General features: G+C 42.9%; 1 protein-coding gene and 1 pseudogene across 2 annotated transcripts; both read left to right on the plus strand.

The window, feature by feature from the left end:
• The first annotated feature begins 1,152 nt into the window (after nucleotides 1–1,152).
• LOC120112791 (uncharacterized) lies at nucleotides 1,153–9,077 on the plus strand (annotated as a pseudogene).
• A 5,474-nt stretch (nucleotides 9,078–14,551) lies between these two features.
• On the plus strand, nucleotides 14,552–21,022 carry LOC103712635 (uncharacterized). 2 transcript variants are annotated; one of them, XR_005514411.2, is made up of 5 exons: nucleotides 14,757–14,797; nucleotides 15,544–15,641; nucleotides 18,811–19,011; nucleotides 19,901–20,124; nucleotides 20,225–20,364. XR_005514411.2 is itself a non-coding variant. In XM_008799209.5 (3 exons), the coding sequence occupies exons 1-3, from the start codon at nucleotides 14,645–14,647 to the stop codon at nucleotides 20,748–20,750; spliced, it is 777 nt and encodes a 258-aa protein (XP_008797431.3). In that variant the 5' UTR covers nucleotides 14,552–14,644; the 3' UTR covers nucleotides 20,751–21,022. The 2 variants fall into 2 exon arrangements, 1 of the variants encoding a protein (XP_008797431.3); XM_008799209.5 differs by lacking the exons at nucleotides 18,811–19,011; nucleotides 19,901–20,124 and having other exon boundaries at nucleotides 14,552–14,797; nucleotides 20,225–21,022.
• Nucleotides 21,023–22,156: the final 1,134 nt, after the last annotated feature.

A 22,156-nucleotide genomic window follows, 5' to 3' on the forward strand; every position in this document is an offset into this window, starting at 1 on the left:
TAACAAAATACCTAAATAAGCCCAAAGGCTACAAATAAAATAAAATCACTCTAACCACAATGAAATTGGATGAACCATCCTCCTGCGGCGACTATAAACCTAAATGATGGGTGATCTGATACTCGTGTCCGCATCACCATATTCAAAGGACCTCTCTAGAATAATAAGCAGCGAAGGAGGTGACCCAGTATGTCATCCTATTCGTCTCATGATATACATGAGTAGGGCTGCAAATAGGTCGGGTCGGGTCGGGTCCTGAGTATTTGGATCCTAATTTTGGACCCAGACCGGACCCGGTTGAAAATGGGGTCGGGTCGGATCGGATCCATGCCTACAAATTTTGATCTGACGGGTCATTCAGGTCGGGTCGGATCCGGGTCCGAGTCTATGTATTTTTATATTTAAAGTTCTACTATATAATAGTAAATAACATCAAGCAAAAAAAAAAAAATAGATCGGATCGGGATTGAGGGAATCCGACTTGGTCCGAAACATAGAACGAATCCAAATTTAGGATCCAACCGGTCCCACGAGTCCTAAAATTCGGGTCCGATCAGATCTTACGTGGGTCGAGTCAACCCGTGATCCGACCCATTTGCTGCCCTATACATGAGCAACGTAAAATAAGCCATAATCTCTTGCGAATCTTTGCATATCTCTCAGCAATGGATGTCTATCATACTACTGCTCTACATCTCGAATCTACTTGATCACCGCATCAAAATCTCTTTCCGTAAAGATGCTGTCAGCCCCTATTATTTCTGTACAGCGTGATAAGTTTACATGTGAATAACAAAGTAAAGAAGTTATCCCGAATAATAAAATTTGGAAGGGAGAAACTTCTTGCTTGACTTCTATAACGGCCGTTAAAGCAAGCATATTTTGGTAACTTAACAAAGTCGGTATAGATAGAATCCAAAGTTTATATAATATAATATAATAAACAAATAATTAATGGCTCTTTCGATAATTAATACAAATATGAGGTTATTAACCTCAAAACATTTCAATCTCTCCGCCCTTCGCTTATAAACTCCATCCCCCGCCTTCCCCGGATTATTGCGTGTCCAACGAGCCCCACCTCCCCCTTCGTCCTTTCCGTCTATAATATCTTCTCCGAGAAGCTATAGTCCACAGAGAGAGAGAGAGAGAATGGATCTCCAAAACCTTCGCAATGGCGACCCTCCGAGCTCCGAGCTCGCAGAACCCAACCATGGCGAACACCACCTCGACCCTCCCCTCTCCCCCCTGCGCTTCCCCCCGGACGATGTCGACAGCTCCTGCTCCACTCCCTAGTCAGCGCCCCCTCCAGCCCCGGCCGCGGCGACGTCGCCGGTGGTTACTTCTTTAGCGCCCCCACCAGCCCCATGCACTTCGTCCTCTCCTCCGCCGGCGGCGGCGGAGGCGGCTTCCCTTCCGACTCCCCCGACGCCTCCGTCGCCGGCTCCTTCGAGTTCGAATTCTCCGCCCGATTCCCCTCTGCCGCCGCCTTCGCCACCGGATCCATGACCTCCGCCGACGAGCTCTTCCTTAACGGCCAGATCCGCCCCATGAAGCTCTGCTCCCACCTCCAGCGGCCCCAGGTCCTCGCCCCCCTCCTCGATCTCAACGAAGAAGAAGACGACGACGATGAATCCGAGCGTCACCCGCCGGAAATGGCCGCGAGGGGGCGGGATCTGAAGCTCCGGAGCCGATCGATTCGCCGGAGGGCCAGATCCCATTCCCCGCTTCGGAACGCGCCGCTCCATTGGCAAATGGAGGTCGAAGAACGAGAAGATAGAGCAAAAGATGTAGAGCCGGTTCCAGATCCGAAGCAGATCGAGGCAGAGGCGGCCACTCTATCCGTCTCGGTGACACGAACGAAGGGATTACAAAGCGAATCCCAACAACGTGCGGCTCGGTCTATCGAAGATAACCGATCAGCCTTCCTGGCGTGGGTACCTAGTCTCTATGACTTAGGTCACGCCTAACAACAATAATGCAGCGAAACACAACACCAGAAAATACCACGAAGGAGAAGAAGAAATGTAGGGGAAGAGAACTTTATTGAATAACCACTCAACTGATTACAATAAGCTCTCTTGGCCTCTCCAGCTCTACCGGATACCAATCCCTCCCCTTTGAGGGTCCTCTTATAGAGGAGCAACCTCCAGTTACAAGTCCCTCACGAACTCAACTTCCCATGCACAAGATAAGGATGAATTCTAGATAAGATAGGAAAACCCCCATTCCCGCAGGATTCTGCGCAATCAGATAAAACTGCCAAGTTCATGCCTCAAACGAACTCGGATTATCATGAAACTAGATTCGTTGGATTCAGGACGAAAAATGCTTCCAGATGGCACCTTTTCCACTTTGAACAGACTTCTGTAGAGTTCCCGAAATGCCCCTCAAAGTGAAAACGCGTGGAAACAGCGTTACAGCCACGTCCTCTAACCATACACGTTTTCAGTTATAAAAACGTGTTAAAACGTGTCCCTTGCCTTCTGGAGACTTATGCCACGTTCCTCCATCAGTGGCACACATTTCCATGCATCCCAATTTCCCGGATTCAGTCCATGCTTCGAGATAAGCCCACAACGCTGAATCAGTCTTGTTGCAGCAGCTTTTCTCCTAATGATGAACCAACATGTATTCTCAACAATACACGCCTTGGAGCACGTCCCACGGCCCCATGCTCTTGGGTATTCCACCTACATCTTGCACACGTTTCCCTAGGTGATCCTAGGGCCCAGATTTGGTCTCCAAGTTGCCCAAATCTCTAGAGAGCACCGTCAGACCTCGAACCCGTCCAGCGACCTGATCTGGTTTATACCTTGATCCGCGTCCGGTCCAGCCCCGATTCGAGGAGCCGTGACACCCTCCCCCACCTAAGCCGAAGTCGCCCCTGACGAGGCTAGGCGGTACTCGTTGATGATGTCTTCGAACTGCCATAGTTCGTCACCATATTTCCAGCTTGCTTCTGAATCTGATAGTCCTTTCCATCGGACTAAGTATTGCACACGGTTACCCTTTTTCCTGTCCGCCTTGATTTCAGAAACCTTCTTGGTGTAATGAACTCGTACGGCCACTGGAGCTCGCCCGCTTCGAGCCCGAGAAGGGTCAGTTGTGTCCTCTTTGAATGGTTTCAACAAGGACACGTGGAACACCGGGTGCACTTTCAGCTTGGAAGGCAGCGACAATCGGTATGCTGTCTCTCCAATTCGATGTGTGATGATGAAGGGACCTTCATACCTCCTCACAAGTGCTTTGTGGTAGCCCGACTTCAATTTCATGTGATGATAAAGCTTCACCAATACCCGATCACCAACCTGAAATTCAGCTGCCCGCCGCTTTATGTCAGCCCACTTCTTCATTCGTTTGGTCGCCTTCCACAAGGAGACCTGAACCAAATCTGTATCCTCCTTCATATCCCTCACGAACCTGTAGGCGGTCGGACTACGTCCCATGTAGTCTGCTGCGATACTTCCCGGAGTGTCTGGTTGCAGCCCTGTAATCACCTCGAATGGTGATTTACCTGTCGACTCCGATCGCTGTAAGTTGTAGCTGAATTGGGCTTGGTCCAAGAGTCGCACCCAATCCCGCTGGTTGGCACTCACATAGTGCCTCAAATACATCTCCAATAATGCATTGGTTCGCTCTGTTTGGCCATCGGTCTGAGGGTGGAAGGCCGTGGACATCTTCAGCTCCGTTCCGAGTATCCGAAATAACTCCGTCCAGAACCTCCCCGTGAAGCGAGCATCACGATCAGAAACGATACTCCGCGGTATCCCCCAATATTTCACCACATATGTAAAGAACAACCGCGCCACGTCCTCCGCATGGCAAGTAGTAGGTGCCGCAATGAAGACTCCGTACTTCGAGAAGCGATCCACCACTACCATGATAGAGCTGTTCCCATCCGCCAGAGGTAGCCCGATGATAAAGTCCATGGAGACACTCTCCCACGGACGCTCTGGTATAGGTAATGGCTCCAACAACCCCGCAGGCCGTCGATGTTCAATCTTGTCTTGTTGGCATAGTAGACAAGTGCGAACATACTCCTCGATGTCATCCCGCATCTTCGGCCAATAGTAGTTATGTTCTATGAGAGCTTGAGTCCGATGCACCCCCTGGTGTCCCGCCCACATAGAATCATGGTGTTCTCGCAACACCTCGCGCCTCAGCCCTCCACCTGAAGGCACATAGACACGTCGCCCTCGTGTCAAAATCAGCCCTCCTTCGGTCCAGAAACGGCGCGCCTTGCCGTCTTTGATGAGTTCACCCATGGAAGTGGCCCATTGATCCTTCTCCATCTCGGTCTTGACCCTCTCCATTAGGTTACTTGCTGGTCCGGAAAAGGAAGAGACTGCAGCCAGCTGTGCCTTTCTACTCAAAGCATCAGGGACTGAATTTGTTCGGTCCGGCTTGTACTCGATGTCGAAATCAAATTCAGCCAGAAACTGCTGCCATCTCGCCTGCTTGGGGGTGAGTTTTGGTTGGGTCTGAAAGTAGCTTGTGGCCACGTTATCCGTGCGCACCACAAACTTAGATCCGAGGAGGTAATGACGCCAGGTTCGAAGACAGTGCACAATTGCAGTCATTTCCTTTTCATGAACCGTATACCTGCGCTCGGTGTCGTTCAACTTCCGACTCTCGTAGGCCACTGGGTGCCCTTCCTGCATGAGCACCCCTCCAATGGCAAAATCTGATGCGTCGGTGTGGACTTCAAAAGAAATAGAAAAGTCCGGTAGCACGAGGACCGGCTCCGCCGTGACCGCCTGCTTGAGACGATCAAACGCTTCCTGACATTGGTTTGACCACCGCCATGGTCGATCCTTCTTTAACAAATCCGTCAGTGGGGCGCATAACTTCGAATATCCGGTGATGAACCTCCTATAGTAATTTGCCAAGCCAAGAAAAGAGCGTAAGTGTGTAACACGTGTAGGTACCTCCCACTCGGCTATGGCTGAAATTTTTGAGGGATCCATCATGAGCCTTCCATCCCCAATGATGTGCCCGAGGAACGGCACCCTCTGCTGCGCAAACACACACTTCTCCTTCTTCACAAAGAGTTGGTGCTGCCGTAGGGTAGAGAAGACTTGCCTCAGGTGTGCCACATGCTCATCCAATGTCCGGCTGTATACAACAATGTCATCCAAGTATACTACCACGAATTTATCGATGAAGTCGTGGAGTACACGCTGCATCAAAGCACAGAAAGTTGCTGGTGCGTTGGTGAGGCCGAAAGGCATGACAAGGTACTCGAAGCTCCCGTACCTTGTCACACATGCAGTCTTCTCAATGTCCTCCTCCGCCACGCGAACCTGATAGTACCCGCTGCGAAGATCCAACTTGAAAATCCATCGTGCCTTGCCAAGTTGATCGAACAAATCATCAATCCGAGGAATGGGGTACTTGTTCTTCACCGTGAGCTTGTTGAGGGCCCTGTAGTCGATGCAGAGTCTCAACGAACCATCGTGCTTCTTCTGAAAAAGTACCGGTGCTCCATACGGACTCTTCGAAGGTCGAATGAACCCGCTGTCCACCAACTCCGTTAGCTGCCTCCTCAGCTCCTGGAGTTCAGGTGGGGCCATCCTATATGGTGCTTGAGCTGGTGGACGTGCTCCATGCACCAAATCAATCCGATGATCGATTTCTCTTTCTGGCGGCAATTGCTTGGGTAACTCGGGGGGCATCACATCCCCGAATTCAGTGAGAACACCCTCGATGGGCGCTGGAATCTCCTCTCCTTCCAGTAGTTCTTCCTCCTGAAGGGACACAATATATGTTGGAAGTCCCCTTCTCAGCCCCTTAGCAAGTTGCATCGCCGATAGGACTCGCTGCGGAGTCCCTTTAACTCGCTTCCCTGGAACTACGCAAGCTCCACTCGGATTCAGGACCACCACCACATCTGAATCCGGCTTTATCATGGCTTGTAGCTGGGTAAGCAAAGACATGCCGATGACCACCTCGTAGTCGTCGATCGGGGCGACCACCGCTGTCACCCGTCCGGTCCATGCGCCGAATTGGATCTCAACATCCTTCGACGTTCCGCTGGTAGCCACTTCTGCGGAATTGACCGCCTTGAACGTGTGTTCATCATGTTCAATCTTCAGATTTAACCTCTTTGCCGTAGCTAGGTCCACGAAGAAGTCAGTGGCACCCGTATCAATGAGTGCCTGGAAGATGTGACCACCAATGCAGATAGGTGCATAGAGCAGACCTCGTGGCCCCTTGGCCTTCAGGGCATTGAAACTGAGTGAGCCCATCCTTTGGTCGGTCTCTTGCTTCTCCTCCACCGCCATAGATGCTATCTTGCCCCTCAATGGACAGTCCTTCACCTTGTGCGGTCCATTGCAAATATAGCATGAGATGGTGCTGGTACCTTGCGCCACCCCTTTGCCCTTCGCTTGGGAAGCCCCTCCACTCGAGGAGCTCGGATTCGAGCCCTTTGTACCTCCTTTGTGACCTGATTTCGCTCCCCCACCTTTGCCCTGTTTCGATGCTTGGGCTTTGGGAGCTGTGGGTTGAGTCTTGAACTCGATGAGAGCCTCCGCTTGAGCTATCGCCTCGTTCAAACTCTGGACTCCTCTTCGCTGCAACTCCATCTTTGCCCACGGTTTGAGCCCGTCAAGAAAAGTGAAGAGAGAGTCCTCGTTGCTGAGGTCTGGTACCTCCAACAACAATTCGCTGAACTCTCGCACATACTCACGCACATCGCCCTTTTGCGTGAGCCGCCGTAGTCGTGCTCGAGCATCATCCTTAGCGAACGCGGGGAAGAATTGCTTTCGAAGTTCAGTTTGGAACTGTACCCAAGTGGTGATTGGAACAGCCCCTCGCTTCACATCGTCGGCCCGACGTCGCCACCAAAGCATCGCCACATCCCTCAAGAACATGGCCGCCGTGCTCACCTTCATGGCTTCCTCCCTCACGCCGGTAACCTGCAAGTATTGCTCCACGGTGAAAAGAAAGTTATCCACCTCCTTCGCGGACCGTCGTCCGCAGAACTCTTGTGGCTTGGGAACATCAAGCTTGTGCAGGGGGCGCGTAGCCTCTCTTGCGACCTCCATTGTCAATGGAGAAGAGGATACGCCTGTGGTGGTACTCTCCTTTAAAAGGCCAACCACCCGATTTTGGAGAGCCTTCACCATGATCTCTAACTCCTCGTTACGCCGCAGCACTTCCTTATAGCGCCGCTCCATATCGAAGGAAATCTGGTTCAGCTGAGTGGCGATCTCACCTCGGAGGGTTGCGTCCCTACCCTCAAGGTCCTCCATCCGTCCTTCAACCTCAGCTATTTGGGCCTCGCACCTCCGTAATCGATTGTCGGCGGAGATAACCGGAGATGCAATACGTAACCCATACAGAGATTCATCAACTGGATGCGCTCCACCCATCGCCGTGCCTCCTCCTGAGGCTGGATTGGGATCCATGGTCGAGGATGATGCGTCCGCCATTCCCACCATGGAAGTTACCGTAGAGGTCGTCTCCTTCATTTCTGGTATGGCTCTGATACCAAGTGACCCGAACGAAGGGATTACAAAGCGAATCCCAACAACGTGCGGCTCGGTCTATCGAAGATAACCGATCAGCCTTCCTGGCGTGGGTACCTAGTCTCTATGACTTAGGTCACGCCTAACAACAATAATGCAGCGAAACACAACACCAGAAAATACCACGAAGGAGAAGAAGAAATGTAGGGGAAGAGAACTTTATTGAATAACCACTCAACTGATTACAATAAGCTCTCTTGGCCTCTCCAGCTCTACCGGATACCAATCCCTCCCCTTTGAGGGTCCTCTTATAGAGGAGCAACCTCCAGTTACAAGTCCCTCACGAACTCAACTTCCCATGCACAAGATAAGGATGAATTCTAGATAAGATAGGAAAACCCCCATTCCCGCAGGATTCTGCGCAATCAGATAAAACTGCCAAGTTCATGCCTCAAACGAACTCGGATTACCATGAAACTAGATTCGTTGGATTCAGAACGAAAAATGCTTCCAGATGGCACCTTTTCCACTTTGAACAGACTTCTGTAGAGTTCCCGAAATGCCCCTCAAAGTAAAAACACGTGGAAACAGCGTTACAGCCACGTCCTCTAACCATACACGTTTTCAGTTATAAAAACGTGTTAAAACGTGTCCCTTGCCTTCTGGAGACTTATGCCACGTTCCTCCATCAGTGGCACACATTTCCATGCATCCCAATTTCCCGGATTCAGTCCATGCTTCGAGATAAGCCCACAACGCTGAATCAGTCTTGTTGCAGCAGCTTTTCTCCTAATGATGAACCAACATGTATTCTCAACAATACACGCCTTGGAGCACGTCCCACGGCCCCATGCTCTTGGGTATTCCACCTACATCTTGCACACGTTTCCCTAGGTGATCCTAGGGCCCAGATTTGGTCTCCAAGTTGCCCAAATCTCTAGAGAGCACCGTCAGACCTCGAACCCGTCCAGCGACCTGATCTGGTTTATACCTTGATCCGCGTCCGGTCCAGCCCCGATTCGAGGAGCCGTGACATCGGCTTCGTCCTCCCGGTCCTCCTCCACGTCCTCCTCCTCCTCCTCCTCCTCCTCTGGAAGAACCTCCAAGAAGTGGATCTTCCTCAAAGATCTCCTCTATAGAAGCAAGAGCGAGGGAAGAGAGAGAGGAAACACCAAAGAGAAGTTCTGGCACTTGATCTCTTTCTCCCAATCCAAATCCAAGTCCAAACCTCCGCCGCCGATTCCTCCTCCCTCCGCCTCGGCCGCCGCTGCTGCCGACTCCTCTTCTTCCGCCAATCCTGCGCCTGCCGCCACGATCTCGGGGGCGGAGAAGGCGAAATCGAAGGATCCATCGCCACCGGTCGGCCAGTCTTCAAAGAGAACGGCGGCGAAGCCGGTGAACTGGGTGGGGCGGCGGAGGGCGCCGGCGCCGTCTCCGCACGAGCGGCACTACACGGCGAACCGGGCGCAGGCGGAGGAGATGCGGCGGAAGACGTTCTTGCCTTACCGCCAGGGCCTGCTCGGCTGCCTGGGCTTCACTTCCCGCAGCTATGGCGCCATTAACAGCATCGCCCGTACCCTTCACCCCATCTCTTCCAAGTAAGCCACGCCGTCTCTCTTCCGTTATCCCCCCCCCCCCAACCCAAAAAAAAAAAACCCTAAAAATGAGGTGTATATAGTTTCTTATTTTCTTTTTTTTTTGAGTGGAGTTACTGCTGTAATCCCCAATCTATGTGGTTCTGAAAAGGCGAGATTAACGGCAGTTTTTATTATTATTTTTGTCGATAACTTGGTAATGGCAGGCCTTTTTCAGATTTTTTCTGTTGTTTTTCCGTCTCTCTGAGCGGGCCGTTTTGGATGTAAGCGGTGCCAGCTTGGTAGTTAAGCTTTACAGTTTTCGTAGCATTTATTATTTATGTTTAAAAATTTAGCCGCCGTAACTTAAGTCCGGATTGAATTCGTTTTGTAATGTTCAAAGGACGCGCAGTCCACGTGACATGTTCGGAGGCCGTATTATAGACGCATTTTATTACATGCTCCAAATGCTTTCACTAATGATTATTTATTCCGTGTCCCAAAGAAACCGATGGCATTAGCAATAGGCATCTAGTGGGGACCGGTAGCCGAAACGAAACTTGAACCGTGCATCTCTTTTTTGGGCTCGGGGAAACGACTTTTGAGAAGTTTGTTTATCTAGTTTTGGATGCGTTAAGCACATGATATTGATGGCGTCCGCTGGATTTTGCGTGAGCCTTGTGGGTGTCTAATAATTGTCGCTTTCCTTTCAAAGTTACTGTGCTCGGAGAGTGATGGTGCGTTATGTCACTCTCATTAATCCTGCTTGGAGAAAATATGTACCGGTTAGCTAATAATTAGACTCGTGGATTGTGGGTCCATGCAGGTAACCAGGTTGGATTGGGTTTTGGTCTGTGCCAAACCCGAAAATTTTGAGTCCAAGCTCGGGCCAGTAAATTTGGCGCGTCACCCGGGTTGCCATATTTTTATGTGTCCAGCTGCTTCCGCATGGAACTGGGTGGGCAATTTTTTTTTTTTTTTGTGTCCAGTCAATTTAGCTGTCAGTTATTCGATATTTCAATCTCCGGTGCGGAGCTAAGGACTATCCAGGCGAGCCTTCAATATGCGTGGCGAATACTATAGGTTAGCTCTATCATTCTAGAGGATGACTTGATTATAGTGATTAGTTGGATCCAGAAAAGTCTGAGAGGTGTTGGCTTAGATCATCCATTGCTTCGAAATATTTTTGTGTTGATAAGAAATGAAGGAGCTTTTTTGGCCAAACATGTATTTAAAGAGGCTAACGGAACTGCGAATTGGGTGGCTGCCTACGTAACCAACCATTCTGTTCTGAAAGTATCGTGTGAGCCGGAGAGGAAGAGCGCACTCCATGATCTTTTATTTTTTGAATTTACATGTATTATATAAAATACCTGCTTTAGCCCAAAGAAAAAAAAAATCCTAATTCAAACGCGCATCATAACCATATTTTTTTGAAAAGAAAAGCAACTTATAAGAAGAATTCAACAATTGATCGATACGAACTCGTCATCACCCTTGACGAACGCAGCAGCTGGTGGAGGTGGGACCCTCTGATGTCCGGAGGGAATGGCTCTGATTCATCCGCCTGTTTATTTATTTCGAGGTACACTGTCGCGAAGTCAACCCTCATCTGCAGTCGTACTGTGAACATGGCTGAGATCGGAGGAGCCTTCGCTCCGACCATACGGAAATAGGTTACCAAGTTTAAACTTTCTTGGTGTAAAGAGCTTTTCTATAAGAAACCACCTTTTAGTTGATGAATGAGTTATTATATCAATAGAAAAAAGATAATGGAACAGTAAATGGATCAAATCTGTTGATAGGAATTTTCTTGGAAACATCTTCTAAACATCGATAATGTGGGGATTGATGTTGTTTGGATCAGAATGCTCCACAAAATGGGTTGGGACAACTCAGACCCGACCATTGATTTGGTTAGGCTTTGTCTAACCCAATTTTGTAGATCTATATCTGTGTTTAGTCAAACATATGGCATGTTTGAAAAATCGGCTTGAGATTATTTCTTTTCCTATCCGACCTGATCTATCATTTACTAATTAGGTCTAAAATGGGTTGTCAAATGTTAGATGACCTGATTTATCCGAATCTAGCCGTCCAACTAAACCAAATATTGATATGGCTCTAAATTCCTAAATCCTCTATCATTCACCACAATTGCCTTGTTTAGATTTGTAGATTGGGTGTTAAGGCTATTTATAGGTTGAATGTTAAACAAAGTTGAATCTTATTCTTTTTAACAACAATAGTGGTAGAGTTCAATATTAAGACCTTTTTCTAATTCCTTCTCCGTGTGATCCATGTCAATTTAATTTTCCCTTTTAAATAGATAATATACCTTTTTTTTTCCTAAAAGAGAATCTTCTATTAGATGCAAACATAGACTCAACTAGGCCAAACTCAAGTGCACTGGGTTGGATCGTGGTCGTGCTTGACCCAGCCTAGCTTGAATGACTCGGTGGATCTTAAAAATTTCTCATTGACCTGACCCGACCTGGCATGGTTGATAAATTGGTGGCTCTATGCCTAAAAAATCTTGATATGAAAGAAAATATGGCCGCGTTTGGGTCATACTTGCCTCAATCTCAACCCTGGTCCGGCTGAAATAATAGTTTTACCCAAATATTATGTATTTAATTTTTTTAATATAGTAGATAATGTTTAAAGATATATTTGTTAAGTTATTTCACTAAAGCATATTCCTTACCAAACTCAAGAATTAGCTCAAGGGCACAAAAACATGACATTTCATCAAGTTGCTTTGTTACTAACATCCTTATGAAGCACAAGAGAATAAAAACATCCTATACATAGTCATCACGGGTTCTTTCATTGCTAGAAAAGCCACTGTCCTTCAATATCTAAAAGCTGCGAACGAAGAATTTAATAAACACCTAAGGCTCTAATATGTATTGGACTTGCGGATATTTTTTCGACATAGATTTTTGAGGAATGTGTGTGTCCAGGTGACACTGTTAATTAGATGTCTAACTTAGTGTATAGGATGATAAACTGAGATCGATCTATTGGAAAGTAACATCATGATAGTTGCTGGTGTCTAAATTTACTTCATGTCCACCTTTTCACTTGGTTAAAATTTAACATGAATGAGATCCAATGGCACCTTTCAGCTTTTTTGGCTTCCTCTCTCTCTTTCTTCCCCTCTGTGTGTGTGTGTGTGTGTGTGTATGTGTGTATCTTTTATGTTGCTCACTCGCTCTGTTAGAGGCATTCATTGTCAGGGTGAAGAACAAAAGGTTTCTTTTTTATTCCTTACCATGACGATAAGAGGAGAGAGAAGAACAAAGAAGAGAAAAAAACCCACAAAAAGAAAAGTTCAAAGGGACTATTACGCTCAGTTACAAATGCTCATTTTCCAGACTTCTTTACATGAAGGTGGAACATCGAGTACAATGCTCATGGTTTTGTACACTGCACAAAGTAGTTCACTTCTTCCTCATTGTGACCTTTATTCAGAAAGATTCCTGTGGACGATATTTTACATGACCATTGTTTGCATTAGGTTTTGATTCTTGCATGGTGCCATTATGTTGTAATACTCTCTGGTTGATTGCACAAACCTTTTGGCAAAAGCATTATAGTTATGATTAAATTGGCCTGAGAAAGAACAACTGACATCACAACCTGAAATCAAGTATTAGACAACGCTCCATGTCAGTCTTGGCAATGAAAGAGAGCAAAAACTTCTAATATTTCTCATTTACACAAGTTGCACCAAAAGATTGCATCTGTTTGATATTTATCTTCTCTTCTCCTTAAATCAGTAACAACAAACTATTCAGAATCAAGGGATGTGTTGGTGAAATCGAGGAAACCTAATCGAACATGAAGCAAACTGATTTTCCTACTATCAGGCCAAATCTATCCTTTTCCCTTGAATTTAAATATGGCACATAGTTCAACTACAGTAAAACTCCTTTCTCTTGTAGGATCTTTTTCATTTTTGACTTGAAGGAGAACATGAATTTGCTATTAACTGTGTTAAGTTAATTGGTTTCTCTCTGAACTTAATTAGATCCTTCTTTTAGTATTCTGGTAGACCTTGCTTTAATGGATGGCATTACTCACATAATTTGCTTAAGTAATCAAATCATGTTGGTGTAATTATAGTGAAGTAACATCACATCTGTACTGATATCTTTGTGGGTTATCTATTTTTCTAAGTTAAGCATTTATGCTATGCCATTAAAAGGGCTGATAGTCATTTGGACAATTGATTGCAGAGATTGAAACTTTTGAGTATTTGATCATCTAGTATTTCCTTGGAGCTAGCTCTAAATCCTTGAATCATAAATTTTAAATTACTTTGAAATATGTTTTCTAGCTCTCATAACTTGCAAACTATATGCAGTCTAATGAGTTCCGTTTGTAAGTCCTTAGTATAGAAGCATAAGAAAATCTTGGGAGATAAGGCCTAGTCTCTGGCTATGGTTATTTCTTTTCCACATCCAATTCTCGAAGGAAATTTGCAGCTAGGGGCAATTTTCATTTATTGACATGGACATTGATGCATCGTCAAGTTTGCAGATATTAGGCCACAATCCAATGATTTTGGCTGTTTTCAGATTGTTGTTCTTATAATTTAAAATTTTACAAATGCTTCAGTTTGTTTCATAAATAAGGAGGTTGTTTTTCTCAGAAAGAAAAAACAAACAAAGAGGTTGTTCGCGTGGATATTAGGTTGAACACTTTGATTAGAAGAAAATTTTTGAAAGAATTTATGGATGATTGTGGATGTTCTCTTTATATCCTTGTAAAGTTATTAAGTTTTATTGATTGAATCCAATAACATTTTAACTAAATCTAACAACCTTTTGGTTAATGATTTTAATGGATGGTGCTCTTTTGATGTATTTTGCTTATTGTATAATATATCATAGTTTACAGGGAAGATACTCTTTCCTTGAATTTGTAAGTCACCATTTCCTTCAGAGGAAAATACTAACTAGGTATAAATGTTAGTTGTCTATCTGATTGAAGTCTCAGTTAAATATAGATATTTTTGACAAATTATATTCTACACCAGATACATCAATATGATCGTGTATCACGCTAATCAGCTCATCAACCTCCCTCCTGTGAGCCAATTGTTAAGATGAGCGCAATCATGAATCCAATCCATAGTTTCTACCCCATAGCAAAACATAAAAGATAAAAAATCGATCTTAATGTCATATTCCTCCAATCCAGCATTCTAGCTGGATTATTTCCCCTAATAACATTAATAATGAATGTTATTAACCCTTATAACTGAAAACTAATGAATATTAACATAAAAATAATGGCATCACTGTACATTAAATTAATACAAACCTGCACTTAATATTTTTAATTAACTCGTAAAGCATGCCATTCCGTTTAGCTGCGGGTTCCACACGTGGCAGCAGTTACGTGGCCGACACGTCATCAAAAAGCATGGATATCGCCGGGGGGAGGGGGGGCCATTTTTATTTTATTTTATTAAAAGCGAAAAAAGAGATGAGGACGGGGAATGAGCGACCGCTGCTATCCTTCTTCCTTTCTCCTGGATTTTTTGGTACTGACCAGAGAGAGAGAGAGAGAGAGAGCGGCGAGATGGGCGCCGGCAGGGGGGAGACGGCGGCGTCGGGTGCGAGCGGGTGTTTGTCGGCGGCGGCGGCGGCATCGCCGAACGGGAAGAGGGGGAGAGATCCGGAGGATGAGGTCTACCTCGACAACTTCCATGCCCACAAGCGTTATCTCAGTGAGGCTAGTTTCTTACTGCCAAATCTTCCTTTTTGGGAAGGAAAAGATGTGTTCTTTTTTTTTTTTTTTTTACAGATATACACACTGGTTTCTCGTTCCTTAATAGTGGCAGTGGAATTTTATTTATTCGATGAAGAAACATAAAAAAAAATTATCCTTTTCCGTTTGGAATTCTATTTTTGAGCTTTTATTTATTACGAAAAAAAAATAACGTCTCAGTTTTGCTCAAATTTTTGTGAAAATGTTGGAAGAGATTGTTATTTATGTTTATAATAGATTCTAGGTTTTTGTTCTTCTTCAAGCGAACGGATTTTGTTTGTGTAGATGAAATTAGTACAAAATGATTAGAAATTTTTTTGTTTTTATGTGGTTTTGAGTTTTGGTTGGTTGACGGCTTTTTTAAGAATGGGTGAAAATTTGATCTTTGGTAGATTATAAAGCTGTTGTTTTTTAAGTGCTTATAGGTTTGTTCTTAGTTCTCTGTCGACCATGCTTCCATACTTTGGTTTTCTTCCTTGTCAAAGTTCATTTTCGTTACCCATCTTCTTCTGTTTCACTCAATATGGAGTATATAATCTGAATGATGTATGAGAGAAAACTTTTGATGGGCTTCTTAATTATTCCTCTTCTGTTTTCTACATGAGTTTTCACTGCTACAAGTGATCATCATTTGGACCTGTTACTCTGTGACTTTCAAGTACTTATAGTTGGTTTGGTGGGTTATGATTGGCTATTTTATTGTGGTTTAGGTAATGGCTTCCAGTCTGAATGGATTATCGGTGGGGGATTCCCTCCCTGAGAATCTTATGGAATCCACAGCAAGATCTGAAAACATCTGTTGCCCCAGGTATGTTTGATATTTTATCCTTCTAGATGTTTAGTTAGCTGTTGTATGTTCGTTTCCATACCAAGGCTTCTAAGTCCAAGAAGATATATGAAAGAATATCTAAACATTTTCCCTTGCTTTATGAATGATAAAAGACTTTTGGCTATCTTAGCCAGTGCATGAGAATTAGATACGATACATTGATAGTGTCAACATATATAATATGAGTATACAACAAGAATATTTACTATAATTTCATGAAAGCTGTTGATTAAACAGTCGAACATCTTCTTGATTGATATTGTATATGACATGGTAACAAACATACGGAAATCAGGTATAGGCTGCCATTCTCATCCTTCTGTCCATCATGCGAACAAGTATTGTGATGTGAATAACCATCTGTTCTCCATTGTCTTTCTTTTTTTTTTGTTCACTTTTGATGTATAATTTATTTCTTCTCCATTTGCTCACCTTAATCATTTTCTTTGCTCTTCAAGTTGCAAATCAAATGCTAGGTCCGTTCCTTCTAATCCTAAAATCCAAACTATAAACACATTATTTTCCCAAATTCTTGGGTCCATCCTTCTGTTCATGACATCAAGGATTTTATTCAGGCAAAGCCGCCAGATATAATATTTTAAAAATTTCACAATACCAGCCAAGACAATATAAACATTTGGGCTGATATTTTTCAATCACCTTTTCTACTTCCTTAAGTAGGTCATTTAACTAATAAATTTCAAAATAAATACCTAAAAAGGGTTGCTAATCTTGGATTTATGACATTGGCCAGCATCAATATCTTGGTGCTAAAATATTGGTTGAGGTTTCCAAAAATCTTGAATCTTTGCAAATTTTCTTTTCCCACCATCCATCTTTGCTGAGAAAACCAGGGTCTTGGGTTCATCTCAGTCTTGGTCATCCACTGAATATGACTGACATCTCAGTTTTTGAAATTCTTCCATGATGTTAAAGCAATGCTCGCAATGGGTTTAATCTGGCTTATCCAAAAGGAGGAAGAGATGGAAAATATGAGGGAATGTGAGTGTGCATATTGTTTGGTGGAAATGGAATGGACATTTGGATCCAAATGAAGCCATGGGAGTTGATGGATCCATGTGTGCGCCTCTCTGATTCTTCGGAGTGAGGAAAGCCATGCACCACCAGGGGAGACTGATGAGTGGGAGGCATTCTGATGTATAGGTGCTTTTTGAGAATGGTCTGCAATAAAGATACAGAGGAAGAGGAAGTGAGATAAGAGACCTTTCAGTTTAGGATTTGCTTTAGGGTTTTATATAAACAATGATATTTATATTCCCTAGTTAGTATTGTTTTCAAGGACTGTTAGGGCTATTTATAGTGTTTTTTGGAGGGTGGAAATAGGTTTAGCATTTGGACACAAACCTTGAAATTCCAAGTCCAAGCCAGCCCAAAAATCTTTCAGGCCTTAATTTCCAGTCCCAAGCTCGGCGTAAGCCTTGAATCTTGGTTCCATGCTTGATTTTTTTTTTTTCTTTTTTCAGATCGGGTCTTTAGGTGGATTGAGCCTGCCTTGTCCATTAGCACTCCTAACGGACTTACACAGTCATTGTTCATTTGACATGATGACAATTAGATTGTCGATGACTTGGGTAGCAAGAGTGGTTGGATTCTGGGTGGGAGAAGAATTGATAACTGCATTAAACATATTTCTTCAAGGAAGTTGATAACCTTATCTTATATCTGTGTTTGATTTTAGGCCATCTTAGGAAAGCCGAATGATTAATTTAAGGAACAATTTATTTGTTACGAACATGATTGGTTGCTTACATATCTCACCGGAATGCATTTTCAGCTTGCATATAATGAGAAAATGGATGGCTTTGTCAACCATGGTTGTGGTTAAATACCCAACAACATGAGATATTTGGTAAGAGTACCTAGGAAGGAGGTCAAAAGAATGGAACATTTAATTAATTAAAACATTGTGGAATCAAAATGCAGAACTACTAACAATTGCAGCTGATATCTAAAAGCTTGGCAAGGTAATTAGCTGATCATTTTTCAGTTTCGTCTTAATGGCTTTGGGAGCATTGTTTTCATTTATAGCATTTCTTTGTCATGGTAACAGATGCCAACAGGCTGGCCGTTTGAATAGTTAAGAAACGTGATTGACTATATTGGCCATAAAAAATATTTACTGAATGCAAGTGCTTCTAGGTTAATATGGGGAAAACGATCGTGGAGAAGTTTACTCATTTCTGCGAAAGTGAAGGTGCAGAATGTATTCTGTCAAAAATAATGTGACCACCCATATCATGCCATCTGACAGCATTCTGCAAATCTACTTGCATGATGCAGGGTTCTGTATCATGTGTTGGCCAATACCTGTTCTTGTATCAAGATAATATATTTGGTGGTTATCATGCATTAGTAATTTGTCAAGCATTAGTAATTTGTCAAGTTAGGTTCAATTTTCCATCTTTGCCCCCTTAGACACATCTGAAAGCATTGAACAACCTACAGAGAGTAGAATTGAAGGATACATATAGATTTTGGTGTGCTCTGACATGCAAATTCTGGTCTCGATTCGTAAAATCAAGAAAGATGCTGAATAAACGCTAAATTCTTAAATAAATCCATGGATCAATGTTCAAATCATAGATGAGGTTTGGGAATTTAAAATATGTTTTCCCTTCTTTTCACCTTAAATTTCCACGTCTGTAAATTAACCTGATGTGATGTCATCCAAATTGTTTGTGAAACATTATTGTTTGATGGGTTATTTACAGATACCTTAAATATTTATACATTAAGTATTGATTAATATGAGATAAAGTTAAACATATTAATAAGAATACATATTCAAATGCTTGCTCTTTGTTAATGTTTTAGACTATTTGTTTCTATGCAATGTTAATTCTGTTGGTTTGGGTTAGATTTCTTAAGTGATATAATACTTGTGTTCAATTTTTTTTAAGAAGGTTTACAACAGGGTCAGATTTTTTTATTTTTAACTTCAAAAGATTTCTACCTCCTACTGGAAAACAACTTAAATTATGCAGATCTTTTTTTTCCTTTTGGTATATGTTCGACAATGTTTTGTATGTTTTCTTGTCAGCATATGCTATTATGCAGTGCATATATGATGACTTCCCTTGATTAGACATGAAAAGCAATACTCTTACCCGTGGCTTGTGATTCATAGGAGCCCAAATTGATGAAAGGGTACCTCCGCACATTCTTTACAGAATATCCTTATAATGGACTACAGTGTGTCTAACTTGGAGAATGTGAGATCTCAAGATTCTTTCTTTATTAATGTTGCCATCTCACTATCTATGGCTTCAAAAGGCCATGACAAAGATGAGAGAATTTTTTAGCACCATGCATTTTTGCAAAGCAAAAGGTATGAAGATGCAAAAAATTTTGATATTTGTCGATGGAATTAGTTGCATAATGATCTCAATGTTGGTTTATATACTTTATAAGCTTTATGATGAGGCATTATGTTTTCGAGTAAAGTCTCATAGGACACTTGGTTTTATAAGTCGGAAGGATGAGTGGTAAAGATGGCTCGTTCACATAATCTTGGCATTGTTAAGAAAGATTTTTCTTCATTGGGTAAAATGAGAAATTATGATGATTACCAAGCACATGGATGAAGCTTAATAATCATCCCATAGAGAGTAAAATAATGGAAAAATTATTTCAGGTGATACTTTTTTGTGTGTTAGAGTCTGGAGGACTCATTGAGGAACCGGCTCCTATTTGCTTATGTCTGAAATAAGTAAATTTGTAGTTATTATAACAGAATAGATTATAGTTATTATGCTGGCTTGAAATGTAAGGCTTGTTTCTAGTTCCAAGAACTGAGGGAATCATGTTGATTTGCAAGTCCCAAAGAGTCCAATTTTTGCAACCCACTATTTTGTTTGTCTGAAAAGACATGTTTTGGGGGAAGTTGTTTGGCTGCGTTCATCTTCAAGAAAGAAGTTTTGGGGTGCAAAGTTGTGGAGGCTGTTCGCCTTTTGGTATTTCTTTCAATCGATATTCTCATTGCAAATTTTATTTTGTTGCTTTGTGGTCGATCAATTCTGCATACAGTTATTGATTATAGACTTGTTAATTGTTGTTCCTCTTTTTTTTCCAGAAATGTTGCACATAAAGTTCGGTAAACATGCAATTTTGTTTTTTCTTTTTGTTTAATCCTTGTTTATTCATAGTATTTTTATAGGCAATTCTTTTAGGACTGAGGCTCGGTAACGTTGGGTTAATATATGATTTTGCTGAAGCAGATGCTATAGCTCAAGGTTTTCAGAAAAAGCTTCAATCTTACTTACAATGATGGACCATTTGGACCATGCTAATTTTATGCTATCTACGGTCAAAATTTGTTTCCTAAGGTTCTCAGGAAAAGCTTCAATCTTACTTACAATGATGGACCATTTGGACTACAACAAATATATATTATCTAGTTTTGTTAGACCTCAACACAAGCAGCCTACTGCAGTAATATACAGTAGCTCTCCCTCCCTCCCCCCTGCCTTCTCTTGGATTTACAGTTACAGTAGCTTTATATGAATTCCTGCGCTTACTACTGACTTATCCTCTACTTTCAGGGATGAGCTCGCCTCACAGTACTCTCCAATGTCAGAAGATTCAGATGATTCTCAGTACTTTGAGGCCCTATTAAACACCACCACTGCCCAGTCTGATGTCATGAATAGCCCTACCAGTCCAGTTTCTCCTCACAGGCATCAGAAATCAACAATGTTCTCTTCTTCCAATCCCTACCCTGTTCCTAGCTGCACCCTTGCCTCTGTTGTCTGCTCCCATCCACGCCACCGGGGATCAGACTCAGAAGGTCGGTTTCCGTCTTCGCCAAATGATGTGTGCCACACAGCAGACCTCAGACGGGCTGCGCTGTTGAGATCGGTGCAGATGAGAGCACAGCCACATTGCCCTCCTGCATCTGCATTGCCATTTAGAGGCGGGCAAGAGAGTATTCAGAGTGCAGAAGAGGAAGAAGACCGATCCTTCTCATGTATTAAGACTCTGGATGATGAAACTGGTTATCAAATCCCAGAACCTGAAGTAGACTTCATTGAAGATTGCTCAACGGTGGAGGGTCTCTCAGAGCCCTAACTTGGGCAGGAGTAAGTATCATTTGGTATTATGCATGGATTTTTTTTTCTTTTTGGTGGTATGGAAGACTTTATTGGGAAAAAAAAAGTATATGGAAGAGAAGATCCTGAAGGAGAATGGTGTTGCAGAATAGGATCAACTGTTTAGCTTGTTCCACGAGATGATGCGGAGATTACTCTTGGACTAATGGGATTGCTCGAATCTCTTGTAAACTTGGAGGTGCATTGAACTTATTTTTTTTAAAAAAAAAATTGTGCACATTTACTTGCTAAGTCTGGAACCAAAGGATTTGGAGTGTTTTTGAACTTTGTTGGACATGTGAATTGGATAACCGTTATTTGAATGCAAAAAATCATAACCAAATTTGTTTTAAACAAGTAGGGATACATATCAAATAGTGATAGTATAGATATAAATATCAATAAAAATCAGATAATTAAACTTTGAGATCATAATTTTCAATGATATGCTAATATGTACATTTGTTTCTTCTAGAAATTCGTGAGTGCTATATAAAACTAAATAAAATTATAAATATAATTTAATATTCGGATACGAATCAGAAAGTTATTTATTTATATCCGTATCTATTTTTTTTTATGGATATGAATATGGATAGGAGTTTAGTCGGATATTTAGATTTGTATCCATACAAAAATGAGTCCAAATGGATATTATGTTGTTCATTTTTACTTTTAGATGGAGATTGTTAAAATTGCTCTACAAACAGGAACTGAGGCAGGTTTTCCTTTGTGAGGTGCCAACTTTCGTTTAAAATTGAGATTACAAGTCATTTCCAATATCAGTTTTGTTGGCTTGCGTAGGTTTTACTGTTTCTAAAGCATTAGGGCCGTCAAATGTCCTTGAGTAATTTGTTTATGAATTTGGTGGCAATCGTATTTATTTACTATCACTATTTTTTAGACTTTGTTTTATGTGTCCATTTGGCTATATCAGTAGCAGTATTAATTTAGCAGGAGCTGAAAACCTACCGCATCTGGAAGTGTGTCATCTGCCTACGGCCTTTGGGCTGCACTATTGTCATCTTTAGACCTGTTCATGGCCCAAACGGCCCACCTAGTTCACTCAGATCTAGGGGTGGCAATCGGGTCGGGTCATAAACGGATCGAGTCACATGCAGTTCAGGTCAGAAAATCATAAACATGAACCCGACCTGTTTATTAAACAGGTCCGAAATTACAATCCGAACATGTTATGTTTAATAAATAGGTAACCCGACCCGACCCGTTTAACCTGTTTAATAAACAGGTAACCTGTTTGCGCAATCCGACCCGACATGTTTAACCTGTTTACCCAACCCGACCTGTTTAACCTGTTTAGATCTGTTTAACCTGCCCAACCCGACCTATTTAGACCCGTTGAACCTGTTTAGACCTGTTTAATCC

The sequence above is a fragment of the Phoenix dactylifera genome, chromosome 14, assembly GCF_051530095.1.
Source record: "Phoenix dactylifera cultivar Ajwa chromosome 14, Ajwa_hap1_PhDact_Kaust_v1.1, whole genome shotgun sequence".
NCBI lineage: Eukaryota > Viridiplantae > Streptophyta > Magnoliopsida > Arecales > Arecaceae > Phoenix > Phoenix dactylifera.

Coding starts and splice junctions, on each gene's coding strand:
- LOC103712635 (XM_008799209.5), top strand. CDS start 14,645: ATGGGCGCCGGCAGGGGGGAGACGGCGGCGTCGGGTGCGAGCGGGTGT. Junction 14,798..15,543: donor ACAAGCGTTATCTCAGTGAG/GCTAGTTTCTTA, acceptor ATTGTGGTTTAG/GTAATGGCTTCCAGTCTGAA. Junction 15,642..20,224: donor GAAAACATCTGTTGCCCCAG/GTATGTTTGATA, acceptor CTCTACTTTCAG/GGATGAGCTCGCCTCACAGT.